At 49.9% G+C, this 17065-nt stretch overlaps 10 protein-coding genes across 10 annotated transcripts; 6 read left to right on the top strand and 4 right to left on the bottom strand.

Annotated features, from left to right (window-relative positions):
• Positions 1-258: 258 nt before the first annotated feature.
• N7471_000752 (mitochondrial 54S ribosomal protein bL28m) lies at positions 259-909 on the bottom strand (the record flags this gene model as incomplete). The annotated part of the gene is made up of 1 exon (XM_057273473.1): positions 259-909. The coding sequence occupies one exon, from the start codon at positions 907-909 to the stop codon at positions 259-261; it is 651 nt and encodes a 216-aa protein (XP_057141652.1).
• Positions 910-1233: 324 nt separating this feature from the next.
• On the top strand, positions 1234-2813 carry rvb1 (RuvB family ATP-dependent DNA helicase pontin; the record flags this gene model as incomplete). Its single annotated transcript, XM_057273474.1, has 4 exons — positions 1234-1377; positions 1457-1676; positions 1739-2286; positions 2349-2813. 4 exons carry the CDS (start codon positions 1234-1236, stop codon positions 2811-2813), a joined length of 1377 nt encoding a protein of 458 aa, XP_057141653.1.
• Positions 2814-3074: 261 nt separating this feature from the next.
• Positions 3075-4333, top strand: N7471_000754 (v-SNARE protein VTI1). The gene is made up of 3 exons (XM_057273475.1): positions 3075-3514; positions 3617-4023; positions 4095-4333. Exons 1-3 carry the CDS (start codon positions 3335-3337, stop codon positions 4180-4182), a joined length of 675 nt encoding a protein of 224 aa, XP_057141654.1. The 5' UTR covers positions 3075-3334; the 3' UTR covers positions 4183-4333.
• Positions 4334-4495: 162 nt separating this feature from the next.
• On the bottom strand, positions 4496-5479 carry N7471_000755 (DSC3 family protein; the record flags this gene model as incomplete). The annotated part of the gene is made up of 1 exon (XM_057273476.1): positions 4496-5479. One exon carries the CDS (start codon positions 5477-5479, stop codon positions 4496-4498), a length of 984 nt encoding a protein of 327 aa, XP_057141655.1.
• A 682-nt stretch (positions 5480-6161) lies between these two features.
• Positions 6162-6936, bottom strand: isa1 (Fe-binding Fe/S cluster assembly protein ISA1; the record flags this gene model as incomplete). The annotated part of the gene is made up of 2 exons (XM_057273477.1): positions 6162-6199; positions 6264-6936. 2 exons carry the CDS (start codon positions 6934-6936, stop codon positions 6162-6164), a joined length of 711 nt encoding a protein of 236 aa, XP_057141656.1.
• A 793-nt stretch (positions 6937-7729) lies between these two features.
• On the top strand, positions 7730-10135 carry N7471_000757 (ARMH3 family protein; the record flags this gene model as incomplete). The annotated part of the gene is made up of 8 exons (XM_057273478.1): positions 7730-7813; positions 7865-7987; positions 8049-8129; positions 8183-8336; positions 8398-8510; positions 8565-8899; positions 8952-9362; positions 9424-10135. 8 exons carry the CDS (start codon positions 7730-7732, stop codon positions 10133-10135), a joined length of 2013 nt encoding a protein of 670 aa, XP_057141657.1.
• Positions 10136-10661: 526 nt separating this feature from the next.
• Positions 10662-12006, bottom strand: N7471_000758 (uncharacterized protein; the record flags this gene model as incomplete). The annotated part of the gene is made up of 4 exons (XM_057273479.1): positions 10662-10813; positions 10890-11277; positions 11391-11619; positions 11849-12006. The coding sequence occupies 4 exons, from the start codon at positions 12004-12006 to the stop codon at positions 10662-10664; spliced, it is 927 nt and encodes a 308-aa protein (XP_057141658.1).
• Positions 12007-12737: 731 nt separating this feature from the next.
• Positions 12738-13331, top strand: N7471_000759 (Cnl2/NKP2 family protein; the record flags this gene model as incomplete). The annotated part of the gene is made up of 1 exon (XM_057273480.1): positions 12738-13331. One exon carries the CDS (start codon positions 12738-12740, stop codon positions 13329-13331), a length of 594 nt encoding a protein of 197 aa, XP_057141659.1.
• Positions 13332-14108: 777 nt separating this feature from the next.
• N7471_000760 (Ctf8 family protein) lies at positions 14109-14570 on the top strand (the record flags this gene model as incomplete). The annotated part of the gene is made up of 1 exon (XM_057273481.1): positions 14109-14570. One exon carries the CDS (start codon positions 14109-14111, stop codon positions 14568-14570), a length of 462 nt encoding a protein of 153 aa, XP_057141660.1.
• A 630-nt stretch (positions 14571-15200) lies between these two features.
• On the top strand, positions 15201-16647 carry N7471_000761 (4-hydroxyphenylpyruvate dioxygenase family protein; the record flags this gene model as incomplete). Its single annotated transcript, XM_057273482.1, has 3 exons — positions 15201-15874; positions 15932-16096; positions 16193-16647. 3 exons carry the CDS (start codon positions 15201-15203, stop codon positions 16575-16577), a joined length of 1224 nt encoding a protein of 407 aa, XP_057141661.1. The 3' UTR covers positions 16578-16647.
• Between the last annotated feature and the right edge of the window lie 418 nt (positions 16648-17065).

Below are 17065 nucleotides of genomic sequence, written 5' to 3' on the forward strand. Positions count from 1 at the left end.
ACGGAGTTAGATGAAACGTCTTGATAAGTGAACATGAAGTAAGATTGGAGTATAATACACAGAAGACCCAATATGCAAATTGAAAAAGAGACCGCACCCAAATTAGAAAGTTGTGGCCATCATTTCCACCATAAGAAACGAGATAGTGTACAAAGATGGCACAAATTCCGCGGTGCCCAAAAAACCGTCCATCGCTCTTCAGGATAGTGATACAAGCGCCTGTCCATTCCGTCGGAATGCAAGGTCGTCCAAACTGCTCTACCGAGCGTACGACTGGGTGCTTCGAGAAGATGTGCGAGGCTTGGTCATTGCGTCAATGTCCAGGGTTTCGATTTTGTTCCTGATTTCCAGCCTGTGGTCCCTCATCCATTTGCCCAATTTTGGGGGCTCAGGAACGCCGAAGGCCTTGCGCTGCTTTGCAAATCTCTCCTTGATCGTCGGGGTCTCCATAATCTGGTGTCGAAGGTTCCATCCGAAAGGACCGAGCTCCTTGAGGCGTGTTGGCCGATCAGAAAGCAGATAGTTGTCTAGGCCCTTGGCCTTGTAGATTGATCGCAAGGCGCGACGAGTGACCTTGATAAACACAGACTCGCCAAGAGCCTCGCTTTCGATCTTCTTTCGGCGCACATTGGGCTTCCAGCTTCGTCGCGTTTTGCCTGCGTTGCGTCCCTTAGAGATCTTGTTACCGAATCGGATCGAAGCGCCTCCATAGAGACCGGAGTCTGCCTGCTTGTACCATTGGGATGGTCCGTAGGGGTAGACGGGGGCGGTTTCCGGTAGTTTCGGAACCGATTGTGTTGCCGGCGTTGTTGAGAAGGATCGCTTCGGTGTGGCGATGGAAAGACTGCGGAAGGCCGAGGCCAAAGAGAAGGGGGCGGCCATTGCTGATCTTGCGTGTAGGCCTGCCATTGTGTTCGACAGGTATCGGACCCTCGCAGAGTGTCAAAAATGCAAAGAGCCAGAAAGTCGTTAATAGACAACAGGCGGAGGAGAGGTCTAACAGGGAAGAATTTGGGGCAGTACACCGCCCTGGGGGCGGCGTTCTCATTCGACGATCCCTTGCTCGCGAATTTCGGCCAGAAGCATATCTCACAGAGAACCATCGCGTTACCTTTCTTTTCTATCTAGGCTATTTCTTTGAAGCTTTGATTTATTTTTACTTCCTTCTTTTCAACCGATTGACTCATCTTTCGTTAATACCCGTGGCTCTACTCGGCTACACCTCTTCCAAACATGGTCCAGATTAGTGAAGTGAAGGGTAACTCGCGCGAGAACAGGACAGCAGCGCATACGCACATTCGGGGTCTTGGATTGCGCTCTGATGGAACTCCGGAGAACAACGCCGATGGATTTGTGGGACAAGGAGCTGCCCGTGAGGTGAGTGGATAACGACGCTGAATCTACCAGGATATCTGGTTTGCAGTAATGATAACTAACGTTTCAAATCATGGGGCAGGCATGCGGTGTTGTGGTGGACTTGATTAAGTCAAAGAAGATGGCTGGACGGGCTGTCCTGCTTGCTGGTGGCCCTGGTACCGGAAAGACTGCTCTGGCTCTTGCTGTATCGCAGGAGCTGGGAACCAAGGTTCCTTTCTGCCCGATTGTTGGCAGTGAAATCTATTCTGCAGAGGTCAAGAAGACCGAAGCATTGATGGAGAACTTCCGGAGAGCTATTGGTATGCAATGCGACAATAGGGAAAGCGCAACAAGCGTGGAAATTCAAGCTAACGTATGACAGGCCTCCGTGTTCGCGAAACAAAGGAAGTTTATGAGGGAGAGGTGACAGAGCTTACCCCCGAGGAGGCCGAGAACCCTCTGGGTGGATACGGGCGCACAATTAGCCATCTGATCATTGGATTGAAGTCCGCTAAGGGCTCCAAGAAGCTGCGCCTGGACCCCAGCATCTACGAAGCCATCCAGAAGGAGCGTGTCACAGTCGGAGATGTCATCTACATTGAAGCCAACACCGGCTCATGCAAGCGAGTCGGGCGATCCGATGCCTATGCGACCGAATTCGATCTCGAGGCTGAGGAGTATGTGCCTGTCCCCAAAGGCGAGGTTCACAAGAAGAAGGAGATTGTTCAGGATGTGACCCTTCACGACCTGGATATGGCCAACGCCCGCCCCCAGGGCGGACAAGATGTGATGAGTATGATGGGCCAGCTCATGAAGCCCAAGAAGACGGAAATCACGGACAAGCTGCGCCAGGAAATCAACAAGGTTGTCAACCGGTACATTGACCAGGGTGTCGCGGAGTTGGTTCCCGGTGTTCTCTTCATCGACGAGGTACGTGGAGAAGTTTATCCTGTGAATTATTAGATCACATCTCTAACCCGGTTTTTCTCTAGGTGCACATGCTCGACATTGAGTGCTTCACATATCTGAACCGTGCCCTTGAATCGAGCATCTCCCCGATCGTCATCCTCGCATCCAACCGCGGTCACACCGTTATCCGCGGTACCCACGAAATCAGTGCCGCACACGGTATTCCCCCTGATCTGCTTGCCCGCCTTCTTATCATCCCCACCAACCCCTACGCCCCCGAGGAGATCAAGACTATCATCCGGCTGCGCGCCAAGGTTGAAGGCCTCAATATCACAGAACCTGCGTTGAACAAGGTCTCTGAGCATGGCAGCAAGGTCAGCTTGCGGTATGCCCTGCAGCTGTTGACCCCCGCAAGCATTCTCTCGCGCGTCAACGGCCGCCCCGGCGCAATCGAGGAGGCTGATATTGCTGAGTGCGAGGACCTCTTCCTGGATGCGAAGCGCAGCGCAATCATTGTGGATCAAGATAGCAAGAATTTCCTGTCATAAATGGCTATGAGGCTTGAGAAAGTTCCATGATCTTGTATACCAAAGGGGTATCTTGGATGTTTATTGAAAAGGCGAATTGTTTTGTGTGGGCCTGGTGTTACGCTAATGCTATGTATCAAATTCTATTTCCAAATTATTGCAACTTCTAGAAGATTAATGGTTGTAGATCTAAAATAGAGTGTATAGATGTCATATGCATGTCGCAAATGCAACCCCGGCTTAGATGAATCACGTGCATCTCACCGTCACCCGTTCCTGTTCCAGCATTTGTTCCTATCGGCACCTTTGGTTATTTTCACTATTTTCTCTTTGTATTCCCTAGTACTTCGGAAAAGCCAGGCTACATCGTTTGCAAAGCGAAGCCACCCTAACAAGATCCGTTGACCGAACCGCCACTCAGCACTATTGAACAGCGTCACCCGCCCCAGATAAAGGTGGAGCCTACATCAACACATCAACCACCACTGCAGACAGCCGATCTTCACTTCCACCTAAGCTAGAACACATATCATACAACCACCATGTCAAACCCACTGAACACAGACACCGGCTCGGAGATGTTCGCCAGCTACGAGAACGAGTTGAAGCTGGTGCAAGCCGATCTGAACCAGAAGCTGGACCAGATCGCCGAGGCAAGCGGCGAGCAACGGAAAGCAGAAATCGGCAACGCAACACGAGTCCTCGAAGAAGCAACAGAACTTGTGAGTCCACCGAGCCCCTTAACCGCTTTTCATGCGCCTCAATGCGAGAGCAACGAACAACCGCAAGAACAAGAGATACTAACCCAATTAATCCTCATCTAGCTCGACCAACTGCGCATGCAGAAGCAGAACATCCCCTCAGCAGCCCGGTCAAAAGTCAACATCCGCTTCCGCAACTACTCAACCGACATTGACGAGATCAAGCGCAAGCTCAAGTCCCTCTCGGATGACCGGCAAGCACTATTCGGCGACCGGTACACCGACGAGCCGCAGGATGAGCACCTCGAACAAAGACAGCAGTTGCTTTCCGGTACGGACCGGCTAGAGCGCAGCTCGGCGCGGCTTCAACAGAGTCAGCGCATGGCGCTGGAGACGGAGGATGTTGCTCGCGGCACGCTCGGTACCTTGTATGAGCAGAGGGAGCAGATCTCGAATGCTCGGAATAACTTGCAGCAGAGTGAGGGTTACGTTGATACTAGTATCAAGACTTTGAGGGGCATGGCTCGTAGGTACTGACTCCCCTTTGTCTCGTTCTGATCTCGATCTAGACGTGGTTGCTGACTTCTCGTGTCTTGTTTAGGATGGCTACCAATCGGATGATCACTATTGCTATCATTACGGTTCTGGTTCTTCTGATTTTCGCTGTCATTTACAGCAAGTTCCATTAGCGGTTGGGTTTCGCGCTGGCGTTTGTATACTCGGTCTTATGTTTCATATCCTTTTATTTTCTGCTTTTACGTCTACACTAGCAAGACTATTCTCTCCCGCGCGCGCATCTTTGCCATTATGTATGATAGCATCCGGCGAGTCTTGATACAGCTAGACCAAGTCTTTGGTCCAAGCAATCCCGGTCTCTAATACAACGGTTAACAGCCCAAATAAGTCCCCAAGTCTTTTTTAGAAAGTACCAAATAGCTTCAATTGGGGGGTATCTCATAACGCCAAAGAACAAAAGAGAGAAAGTCGCATATCTCAACAACCTTAGTTCATAATCCTCATCGCCCCAAAAACAGCATTAACAATAACACCCACACAAACAGCAACCCCCTTCCTCCAACTCCAAACCCCCTCCTCTCTGCGCAACCACATCGCACAACCAACAGGCCAAAAGAATCCCATAACAGCCCCCCAAAGCATATCATCCATGGCCCCACGCGACCCAGATCCAATCCCACCCTCATCATCCCCAACCCCACCCTCCCCACCAAGACCCTGCACCTGCGCCGCCGTCGACCCCTCGTCCATCCAGCGGTCCTCAAGATCCCGCAGCTGGTCGCCAGTAGGCATAGTATCCGGCGTCCGGGAGACAGACTGCATGGCCAGGAACTGGGAGCGCAGAGCGGTGACCTCCGCCGCCGTGAAGCCCGCTGAGAGGAGACGGTCGAAGCCGCGGGGTGCTGGTGTGGTGGTGGTTGACTGGGGCTGGGGGTGGCGGGGCAGTTGTGCAGATGTTGGGAGTAGAGATGAGACATCCTTGGCGGTGGATTTCTTGCCTAACTTGGTTTGCTGCTGCTTCTGTTGCAGAAGGACTGTTGATGACACGCTTGCTTCGCTGGCTAGGTCTGCTTCTGAGAGGGCGACGTCGCCGATCGAGCAGTGGATGTAGAGACGTAGGCGGGTATCGCGCACCACCTGCTTGCCTTTTCCATTGTCGTCTGATGTCTCGGGTTGGTCTGCTGCGGGGCGAGGGCTCCGGCTTGGTGATGGCGGGAGCTTTAGTGAGACTGTTATTGCGGTTGTGTCTTCGAGACCGCGGCCAGCGTAGATGAGGCGCAGGCGATGGGATGACAGGGGTTTAGGGAGTTCGGCTCGGATTAGCTGCTTTAGCCCTGCGCCTGTTGTGGTCTCGGGCTCTGGGACGTCTAGTTGGAGATCGGGGATTGAGGCGGAGAAGCGGACGGTGATGAGGAGCGGGTCGGTGTCTGGTTCGCCTACTGCGTATGGAGAGAGGAAGGGTGAGGCCATGTTTTAGGTAGGGGGTAATATTGTGCTTTTATGTGGAATGGATAGAGGCCGCTCTATACAAGCAATGACTCGTATGTTTCAAGTTGGAGATGCGGCGCTTACCCCATTCCGGCCCCGGGAGCCTCGGACCATATCCCGTCAGGTGATACATTCTCGACAACAACTGTATACTATGGGGTTTCTACAACCCTAGAATGCTAATAATAGGAAGGAAAGAAAGATAAAGCATCGAGGAAGCAGGTTTATAGTAAATGTTTATGAATTTTTTGAGGTAAGTAACTATATCACATGTCATCATCAATGTCCTTTGGACTAATCTATACACAAAGACATCACATGGTTGATCTTGCAAGGGTTCGAAAGAATGTCTCCGTAGACAAAGAAAAAGAATCAACAGTTTATTGGCCGAGCCTCTAGCCTGTCTCTTGACATGGCCCGCCAACTTGGGAGTCCACAGGCCCACAGTGACCATGAGACACAGTAGAAAAATGCAGAAAGAAGGAAAGTAGATAAAGGTATCAACTGGATATCAAGCGTATGTACTCAAACAAAAGGGTAGTCGTGGAATGTCCAAACCCCCTTTGAAAACGCCGTCCGATGCACCGAGAAGAAAGACGCCGAGAAATTCCCGTATAAGAAAATATCAAAAGGAATGCTTAAGCTGTGCACTCAAGCTGTGTGCTTAAACCATGAAAGATTCGCCGCAGCCACATTCTTCCTCTGTAATCATGAGTCAGTAAACCGAATCTAAGAAGATGCTGGAATTTTTGGAGGGGCCACATACTGATATTAGGGTTGCGGAAAACAAATCGTCTGCTCAGCTTATCTTCTTGCCAGTCCATTTCACTGCCGATAATACTAAACAGAGCCTTGCTGTCGATCAAGACCTTCACGCCGTCCTGCTCGACTACCTCATCGAATTTTCCTGGCTTCTCCACGTACTCCAGGTGATAGGCGAGACCCGAGCAGCCACGGTTCTTTACACCAACTCGAATGAACTTCGGCTCCGGCTGTGCCATCAATTTCCGAAGTTCCTCGATGGCCACCGAGGACAATTTCATGGCTGCCTTTCTTGCCCGAAGCGGCCGACGGGGCTTCGGGGAAGTCTTGGAGGCGGACGGAGAAGCGGAAGTCGGTTTCGATTTCTGCGCTTCGCCTTCCCGTAGGCTCACATTGGACAATGTGCTTTGTGATGTGTTCTGGTATGATTTCATGTCGGAAGGAGGGAATTCAGCTGAAATAGAAGTGTCGGCGCCGCCGGTGCTTCGAGGAGGCGGGAAGGAGGATGGGAGCGAGTGAGGACGGTAGGCGGTTGCGGTTTGCATATCCCGCTTGGAGGATAGGTGAGCGTTTCCATATGATGAGAAAGTGCGCAGGCGTCCTGCCGAGGGCTTTGCCCATCGGAGGAGTGTGGCGGATGATGTCACAGGACGTTGCATGGCGGTAGAGAAGCTCATGGTCGAGGAGCAATCGATGTGAAATGGGAGTGAACCTCGACGAAAATTGCTATTGGGTCATAGGATATTGTGTGAGAAAGATGGTTGAAGGATTGATTAATAAAGTTGAGAAGAAGAATCTCTGACTGTTTTGAGGATTCCCCCGTGGCCCCGAGTTAATTACGTAAGGCAGTTGCATGACGCAGATCTAGCCAATAAGCGTCGAGTAATTTCTACACATCAGCAGTTGTAGCAGTGGCGCCATTTCCTCGATTTAGTAGGTTATTTGGTAATTATAGACTAATTAAAGGAGACGCTTATTTGAGAGACCAGCTGATTCTTTTTTGCCCTATTTAATTCGACTATCTAGGTAGAATGACCAAATCCCAACTCAGAACAAATTGATTCCCAATGTTGTCATCCAATGCGTTTTTCGGAAGCTGAGTCATCCCCAGACCGCGGAGAATTCCGTTCCTCGGAGGGGACCTCGCTCACCCCTCATGAGGATGCCACACCTCCAAATGCAGCTAAGTGGCGGGGAATAGTATCAAAATGTAGATTATGGGTTGTATAGATCCACCGGTTTAATATACAAATATACTGAAAATTGTTCCTCTTTTAATTATCCCACAGTGTAAACACATTGCCAAGTGTAGAGGACATGTGGCTGGATCGGCTGACAAAGTGGCTGGTGTCCCTTTTTCATGAACCTCGAAGCAATTGAATCAACTCGACTTTAAATTAACCTTACTATTTTTGTTCCCGAGGTCCAATGCTGGCGATCTAACCGTTGCAGATCATCCTGTCTAATATCATGGACGCCTCACCCCTTACCCAGCAGAGTAGACCCGAGTCCTTCAAACCTAAGATTGTCCAGCTCTATGAGAATCTCTTCAAAGTACGGACATAAAGCCATGTTTATGTGATATTGCTAACATAAACCTGATAGGCAGCAGATGATGCAGACCCCTCGGAGGGCTTTTGGAGAGAACTCTTCTTGCTACCTCCAGACCGGATCCAACTGCATGCTATCCTAGACAATTTGAGCCCAGACGATACAATCGATCTACAGGTAAGCCGTGATACAGAAAGAATCCCAGAAAATAAACTCAAACAGCTGATGCAATCACTAGATCCAAACTCGACGGTTCTTTGTCCGTGCCATTCGCGAGGCAGCAGCTGGGGTCGCCCCGGCGGATTCTTATGCACTAGATGTAAGAACCCCGTGATCAATATCCGGGGCATATTCGCTAACCTTGTTTCACAGACATTGAGTGTTTTCTTGACGAGCATTCTGAGCAAGAAATACACAAACCCAAGTTCGGATGTCATCACTGTTCTTGCAGGACTCGACGAAGTGGACCATGTCATTTCCGACTTCGTGGCCATCTTGGACAGAATCATTCGTAATGGTAGTAACTGTAAGTCTTTGTCTATTCTGCTCTTAACCGATATCATGGTAGTTGATCCTAACTTTTCTAGTCGATGTGCGGCTCAAGGCTATCAAGACGGCCATTGCCATTACCAGCGGAGCATACAAAACTAGCCTGGTCTCCTATCTTACACACAGGGATCTTTTCCCCTCGCTTATGAAGGTTTGATTTATCATATTGCTTCTATGTATGAAAATAACTGACATTTGCCAATAGTATGTTTCTGATTCTGATACCCCCCTGCAAGTGTTCGACCCATTCCTCCTTCTGGGGCTATTGGCCAACTACAACAAGTTTGAATTCCAAAATCCCTACCAGCTTCGACTTGATGATTTCGTGAATGAGTCAAGTATTGAAAAAGTTGCCAAGGGTGTCGGTCTGGCCTGTAATCGCCTGCGAAATGGCTACATTGCTGTCCAGGATGATATTCCAGAAGGCTGGAGCTTGACCAACACATTGATTTTCTTTGGACTACGAGCGCTCGCTCCTGGCGCCAGAGACAAAGCGAACCCTCCTTCGGCGGAAGAGGCGAAGGCATTGTTCGCTGATCTGTAAGTTCTCTGCGCGGAGAATCCATTGATTCGAAACTAACAATTCTGGCAGCCCGGCACAAGAAGCCGCAATTCTAATGGCCACATACGACTTCACAAACGCCAATAAGCTCTTTGGTTACCATTTGGTTCATCTAAAACCAGAAAGCAACGAGGAAGAATCCCCTTTCTCAAGCTTCCTCTCATTGTCCTCTTATCTTCTCCAACATGCATATCGATCCCCGCGGGTCGGGCACTATGCCGAACTAAACCTGTTTACACTTCGCATCCTGGTCGAAGACCCGACCATCTGCAAGCAAATTTGTAGCGAAGATGTCAAGCGAAAGGTCCGCATTTGTCGACAAAAACAACCCTATCTCCCCCTAGTCAGCGGAGACCGGGTCGTCGCAACCGTCATCTTTGATATCGCCATCGATACTATTACGCACAACCTTCGCCGGCGCCTCGACGTCAACATCTACATGTATGCAACAACCATCCACTGTATTCATTAGCCGTGCATACATTACTAACAATTCTTCCAGCCACACAATCGCAATCACCCTCCGCCTCCTAACCTATCTCTCAAAGAACAAGATCCGCCTCGCCTACCACTGGTCCGAGCTCTGGCGGACTCTTCTCTCCCTCATGCGCTTCCTAACAACCTACGCCTCCGATCTAACCAGCAACCCCAAGATCCAAACCCTCACGACCTCCCTCGCAGACTTAATCGCATTCTGCGTCTCAGGCGGTGACACATTCCTCCCAGACCCAGCCTCCTACGACGACCTCTTCTACAAGCTCGTCGAAACAGGACCCATCATCTCCAAATTCCGCAATGCATACTCATTGTCCCGCTCCTGTAACGCAGCATCAGCCGCTTCAGCCTCCTCCAAACCAGTCGATGCAATGTCCCAAGCCAACGAACTGCATTCAGCAGCCATCGACACCCTCCAATCCGTGTCTACTCACTTCTACACCCTCCTCTTCCATTCGGAGGGCGCGGGCGCCATTGCTGCTACTGCCGCTAGTCCTAAAGCCGATGAGCCTGCGCCGGTGGCGTTGCCGTCGATCAGGAAGAAGAATCTCTCCCCGCGTGAGGTCCACCGTATCATTAAGCAGGGCTATGATACGCTGAGTATTCAGCCGCCTGAGGGTTTGAGTGCTTGGGCTAAGTGGCGTGAGGCGGAGTGGAAGAGTGAGTTGAAGCGTGCGGCGCGGTGGGCTGTTGATGATGCAAGGCAACTGGTTGCTTAGGTGTCGGCTTGTGGGGTTCCTTTTTTCTTTTTTCTATTTTTATGAGATCTTGGATTTTGATCTGGATCCAAAATGTTTGTGGGTGGTGCTGTGAAAGGGTAGATCACTGGGTAGTAGTGGTGCTATTGAGTTTTCTATTAAGATATCCAGTTGAGAATTCACATTTTCTGCCTTCTCAGTATCGAGTCATTATTGCATTGTATCCATGATAACTACAAGGTAATAGCATAGAGATGTCAGTGTTTGCTCTCTCTACTACCTATACAGGTCGTGACTTTTCAATCCCACGAAAACCCTAGAATACTCTACGTCCTCTTGGAGACTAAGAAATAGCCAAACAACGTATTTTGTATTCCAGGCCTTCCCAGGCCCGCGCTTCTCGAATCGAAATTTAAAAAAAAATAAAAAAAACAAGTTGCTGCTGGAAGGGTGGCCCCCCCACCCCCAACGAAGGCAACAAAAAAGAGACACAAACCCCTTCCCCTTCCCCTCCCCCTCCCCCCCAAAGAAAAACTTCATCCCGCACTCAGTGAGTGCTCTCCGCCAGCTGGTAGCTGGTAGCGAAGTACTTCTCGGAGTTCTTGCTCAGCCACATGGACAGCTTCGAGATCTCCTCTCGCAGGCGGTTGGTGGCCTGCATATCCATGTTAGTCTGAGCAATCAACTCAGGCATGGTGCCTACACGAACGCAGTAATTAGCACAGTTCCCAATCACAGTTGAACCGAAAGTAAGGAGCCGGAACGGGATACATACTGAACAAGCGGATCAGGTGCTCCGCTCCGTAGACATCGATGGGGCCCTTGTCGGCCAGGTCCCCGGTGGCAGCCTCGAACTTCTTACGCAGCCCGCGGTACTGGGGGCGCTCGTGGCGGTAGAGAAGGATCTTGTCCAGACACTTGTCGAAGTACTCCTGGATCCCGGCAACCACTTCCTCCAGCACGTCCTCGTCTGCCGACGAGCCCGACCGCTTTGGAAGCTCTTCCTCGTGCCAGTCCTGCAGGATCTGGCGGACGGGGTACTTCGCTGGCAGAGAGGTGACGCACTGGTTCTTAGTTACCTGCTCCCAGTCATCGACAAGTAGGGACTTCAGGTTGTCTGGCATGATGATCCGGACTGAGGGGCGGATGTTGAAGCTCTCCTCCTGTTGCAGATTGTTAGGATGCGGTCATAAATGTTATATAGTTCTTTTGTGTTTTTTTTTTCTTGGTTTTGATTTCCATTGCACCAAATTTGGTCGATGTGTTAATTGCATACCTTTTCGATTTCACTATCACGGGCTCGCTTGGTGCCACGGCCGGGCACGGAGCCGCGCTCCTCGCTGTCCCGCACAGAGTCACGGTCGGAACCGGCACGCTTCTTAGCAGTGACCTTGGTATTTTTCAGGCGGAAAGAAGCTTCAGCTTCGCGACGCAGATTGTTGGCCAATTCGCGGTTGTCTTCGGTGTGCTTGCGAAGACGGTCCTCCAGAACCCAGTCATCCCAACTGTTCGAATGTTAGCAAATTGTTCAATGATAATGATCTTGCACGTATTGATTTCTAGAAACATGTGCAGTAGAAAAGAACAGGAGTTCATGCATAACAGCGTGCATAGATCAAGGTCAAGTCTTCCGTGATGGCCCGGACAAACTTTCCAAGGTTGGAGGGGAACAATCTCAACATCGCAGCCAGGATGTAGATAAACAGCGGGGAAAAAGAAACAAGCCAGACTTACGTATTCTTCCAGCCCTTGTAGTGGACTTGGTATTCAAAGGGGCTCTTCTTGTCGCTGGAGTCCTTGTGGCGAACATCCAGGATCTTGGCATCGTAAAGGATCTCATGGTGGAAGCAAAGGACCTTCTCGTCCTTACTATACATAGAAATAGGAGCCATTTTGTCGGGAAAAAAGTAGAAGATGGGCGTGTAGAAGTTTGTATGACAGATTGCAGACCTTCAAGGTTGAAGGTGTAGAGGAGTTGTCAAGATGTCTCCTGTCTTGCGGGAAAAGGGTGTGATACAGGCGGCAACAGCCACGATCAGAAGAACCTTGGAAGCCTTCAAAGACTCCAATGGATTGTAACACTGCAAATAGATCTTGCAGGCTTGAGCAAAGACAGGCAGTGAGGAAGATGCACAAATGGCAGTACAAGATGGTTTTTGACAGCAAATTTCTTTCAGCAAAGTGGAAGAAGCTGCAAGAAGGAACAAGATTAGATCAGACGAGAGACCAGCTCAAGAATAGTAGAAAGAATCAAGATTTTAATAAGAGAGAATGGGGTTGAGACAAGTTGGCGATGTAGATGTAGTAGATGAAGTAGAGTGGAAGAAGAAGGAAAACAAGCGAGGATGAGTGGCCCCTTGGAAGAAAATAGGCGCGGGCAGCTTATTGTCACCTTCACATTTACAACTATTCATACAAACTTCTATTTATTACAATAGGAACTATTCTGGATTCAATTACATTCTTCTATTCATTCTATTTCTTCATATTCTTTGTTCACGTGAGTATTGTCAACTTCGGTTCGCGTCAAACGGGAGAACTACACTCCTACACTCAGTGAGGGAAAAGAAGAAAAACTATACTCCGCATATTTGTGTGTACTACACTACATTACACATCCATCATGCCTCCCTCCGAGGAGTCCATCCTAAGCAATTTCCTGCTATCTCCAGCCCCGCTACCAACAGTCATGTCACTGCAAAAGTTCACAGAGCTCTTCCCAAAGCGCCTGAGAGCCCATCCACACATCAGGACTTTGTATCGGGAGCTGCAACAGGTCCGAGAACAGGACATGGACCGAGTCAATGAAAGCATCGACAACGAGATCAAGCAAGGTGAAAAGCAGAGAGCAGAGCTCCGAAAAGCCATCCTAGCCCCTGGAGTCGAAGCCTCAAGTTCTGAAGAGCAGCGCGAAATGGACATGGATCTGCATCTGTTCGGCCAGCCACCTAGTGCTGCACCGGGAGATTATCACTCGGTGGCTAGTCTCCTGGCTGAAATGGAGACGGCTAGCGCTAATATCGAGCATGAAATTGCTGGTATTGACCAAGAGGCTGCGCAGGTTTTGGCTCAGCTCAATACGACTGTTGGTGATATGAGTGATCTCCGTTACGGCAAATTACAGGGTCCAGCTGGGACTGCTGAAGATGTGGCTGGTGAGGCGATCAAGGGCCTACAGAACCTCGAAGATGTTTGCTATAAGAGTAGCACTTCTTGAGAGTTATGATTCTGGCTCATTGTGCCTTGTGCCTTGTGCTCATTTGCTATTTGCAATTGAGTAAATACCCCTGAACTATTGGTACGTGGTTTTAATGTTGATTCTAGCAATTCAAAGAACTTAGCTGACATATTAATATGCAGATAAAACGCAAAATATCACGGGCGCTTTGATATCTGAATCTGATTTCGAGGGTTGTCTGGCAGTTTGCGCAGGTATCGAGCTCTACGTTCTAATTTTGAGCGCATGGTTTCTGTGTTGTCACCCCTTTCTACCTCCAGAGCTATGCTGCAGAGTCAACCAAGATAATAACTGCTCTTTTGCAACGACACGAAACTCGTCCTCTTGGAAAGGCACTCTACCACTCCCTTATGACGGCCGTGGCCTTGGAAGAATGCTTCTATTACGCCAAAGCTCATGTCAACCAGCCACGCTTAAGCCCAAAGTTATGTATGTAGCACACCTACATCAATTGTTACCTTTGCAATGTATTAGCACCGAATCACTTGATTCCTGGCTTTGGACCAAGTGTTGACTTATGCCTTTTCCCGAGACAAGAGAACAAACATAATGGACTATTCAGAATCCTTGTATCTAAATCCATGTATATACTCTTAATCCTACAAGTCTACAGATAATAATAATAAAATTCATTCTGTGGTCGTAATTCCATCTACAGTAATTGCCCATTTCTCGCGATAAGAAGTGTGGGGAAATAACCCAACGCGTGCCGCGTTCGGGTTTTCCTCCTCCAACTCCAATTGAACAGACTACATCATGCCCTCCATAAAGCTACAACCACACTGCTCAAGCCCGTCAAAAGCGACTGCAATCGCCTCAACGCCGAATAATCCCCTCCCAGCGCTCCTTCAAACACCCTCGGGCCTAGCCATTCTCGAGCTCCAGGGCACAATCAATGTCCCCTCAGGGAACGAAGAGGAGGACATAGACTACTCCTCATCTACGGACAATCCGGCCTCCACCTTCGAAACTCCGATCGGAAAACTCATGTTCCCAGACTACTCGGTCCATAACCCAGACGACACAAAATGGATGAAGCGCGCTTACATGTATGTCGGCCGGTACCAGCGGATGACCGGAGAAGTTAAGAAGCTGCCACGGCCGATTGCCGTGCTACAGAAACGTCAGGCGTCGGAGGGCGAGGAACTGGAGGTTGCGGAGATTGTGCGCTATAAGATCTTCTTCAAGAGTCGGCCGGAGCCTGTGACCAATGTTTGATTGGGCTGGGTTGGAGGTTTCATTAGAATCAATGGGATAAACTGGCGAGATGGGATCTTCTGGAGATGGCATATGTTGTGTACAACATATACTGGAGCCGCAGGACTTGGATGAAAGGTCATGACATGCATGGCCAGCCCAACTGAACATGGCCTCGCGCTTTGCTACGGAGAACAGCGGCTTCTCTCTACGGCATTGACCTCGTTGTTGTGCAAAAACATCAATTCGGCTTCTGCTGGTATACCGGCCTGGATTCGAACCTTCCAAGGCCAAACAAGGACAAAGCTCTGTTTTACCTCAAGGCCAACAGCCCGCACAGACAGCAGAAGGAATTACCCAGTCTGCATGAATGGATGACTTCAGCATTGCCTCATACATTTATCTTAGATAGCCCATCTCCCTCTATTGATCCGGAGATGCGGGCTTGGAATGTGACACGTCTGGGCAGGGTTCCCCTCACCAGCATTCTATTTTTCTCCCGAACCTGACACAGTTGTCTTCAAGATCACTCATAAATAACTTGACCGCAACTTATACCGGCGCCAAGGGCTGGCGGAGGGATGACATGTTTCTCGGTCCACACCGACACCGACACCATCACCAACGCAGCCACAATCAACAGCACCAACCATGGCCGTCCCGGAAAATGAAGATATCTTTCCCACGAAGATGGGGCCCGAATACGTCGGCTTCGATCACATCCATTGGTACGTCGGCAACCCCAAACAAGCCGCTTCGTACTGGATCACTCGCATGGGCTTCCGCCCCATTGCATACCGCGGCCCGGAAACCGGCTCTCCCTATCTCGTGAGCTATGTTGTAGCCAACAGCGGCGCTACTTTCGTTCTCACGGGGCCAGTTTGTGGCCCGCCGAACGAAGGCTCAGACGACGGTCTCTTGCGCCAGGCTTCGAATTATGAGCGGACGACGTTGGCTGAGATCCATAAACACTTGACCATACACGGCGATGGAGTGAAGGATGTCGCATTCAGGATCGCGGGCGATATACAAGCTGTGTGGAAGCGGGCTGTTGGGAACGGTGCTCGCGCCATCGCCGAACCGCGGACGTCTGCTGTCGAGGGGCATGGATGGATCGTCTCTGCAACTGTTGGGACGTACGGGGATACCGTACATTCTCTGGTGAATCGTGAGCGGTATTCGGCAGGCGCTCCCTTCTTGCCTGGGTATCGATTGGTTGATAGTGAAGATCCGATCACACAGCTTCTGCCGCCCATCAACCTTCTTGAGATTGACCACTGTGTCGGGAATCAGTCGTGGGGAGGAGTGGACAGCATTGTCCAATAGTGAGTAGAATCGTGGTCGTCCCTGTCGGAATTGTCACTCTAACAAATGAGCTTTAGTTATGAGGAATGCCTCGACTTCCATCGCTACTGGACAGTCGACGATAAAGACATGTGCAGCGAGTACTCGGCGATGCGATCGATTGTCATCGCTTCACCAAACGAAACCATCAAGATGCCTATGAACGAGCCCGCAACCGGCAAGAAGAAATCACAGATTGAAGAGTACGCAACCCGCCCCTGTTCTTTCTTTCTTTCTTTCTTTCTTTCTTTCTCGTCTCCTCTACTCCACCCACATAACAACCATTCTAACCCCCACAGATTCGTCGACTACTACCACGGCGCCGGAGTGCAACACATAGCCTTCCGCACGCACGACATCGTCGCTGCCGTAACTGGGCTCCAAGCGCGCGGTGTCCAGTTCCTCAATGTACCAGCTACATACTATGCGGGTCTGCGGAAACGCCTAACACAGGTGTCCTGGACGCTGGGAGCCGATGTAGACGTGCTCGAGCGGCTGAATATCTTGGTTGATTTCGACCAGCGCGGATACCTGCTTCAGATCTTCTCCAAGCATGTCGGGGATAGGCCGACGGTGTTTATAGAGGTCATACAGCGGAATTCGTTTGATGGGTTTGGGGCTGGGAATTTCAAGAGTTTGTTCGAGGCTTTTGAGAGGGAGCAGGCTCTGCGTGGGAATCTGTGATCACCGGTGGTTCCTTTTTGGGTCTTAAGAGCATGGAATGCTTGAATTGGTATGGGAGAGGAGCACCATGTCATATCCAATGTAAGGACTCTAGTCAATAGTCAATCTTCTGGGCATCATAAGTGATGATAAGTTCCTTCAGGCTTATGTTCCGTGCTTCTAGTGAACCATATAGTGAGCCATGTAGGTATACTATGCGTAGTTTGTCCCACAGCATCGTGACAATAGTGCAAAAATAATATACCGAGGGACTTAAATATCCATCCTAGGCGCCTATATAATCCCCATCATCCTTCAATACCAAATTCCGCACACCAAATACCCGGGCGGAAATCGCGCGCTCTCCAAACAACACCATTCCGCTCAACTCACAACCTATGCAAAGAGACCTCCAATTGAAGAGATAGATATAGAAGATACAGAAAATATAGAAGACTCTCAAGGTCAACACTAACTAGTCCAAGAAAAACCACGGATCAATTAAACAA

This window comes from Penicillium samsonianum (genome assembly GCF_028829775.1).
Source record: "Penicillium samsonianum strain IBT 33392 chromosome Unknown utg000001l_segment0_segment0, whole genome shotgun sequence".
Classification (NCBI taxonomy): domain Eukaryota; kingdom Fungi; phylum Ascomycota; class Eurotiomycetes; order Eurotiales; family Aspergillaceae; genus Penicillium; species Penicillium samsonianum.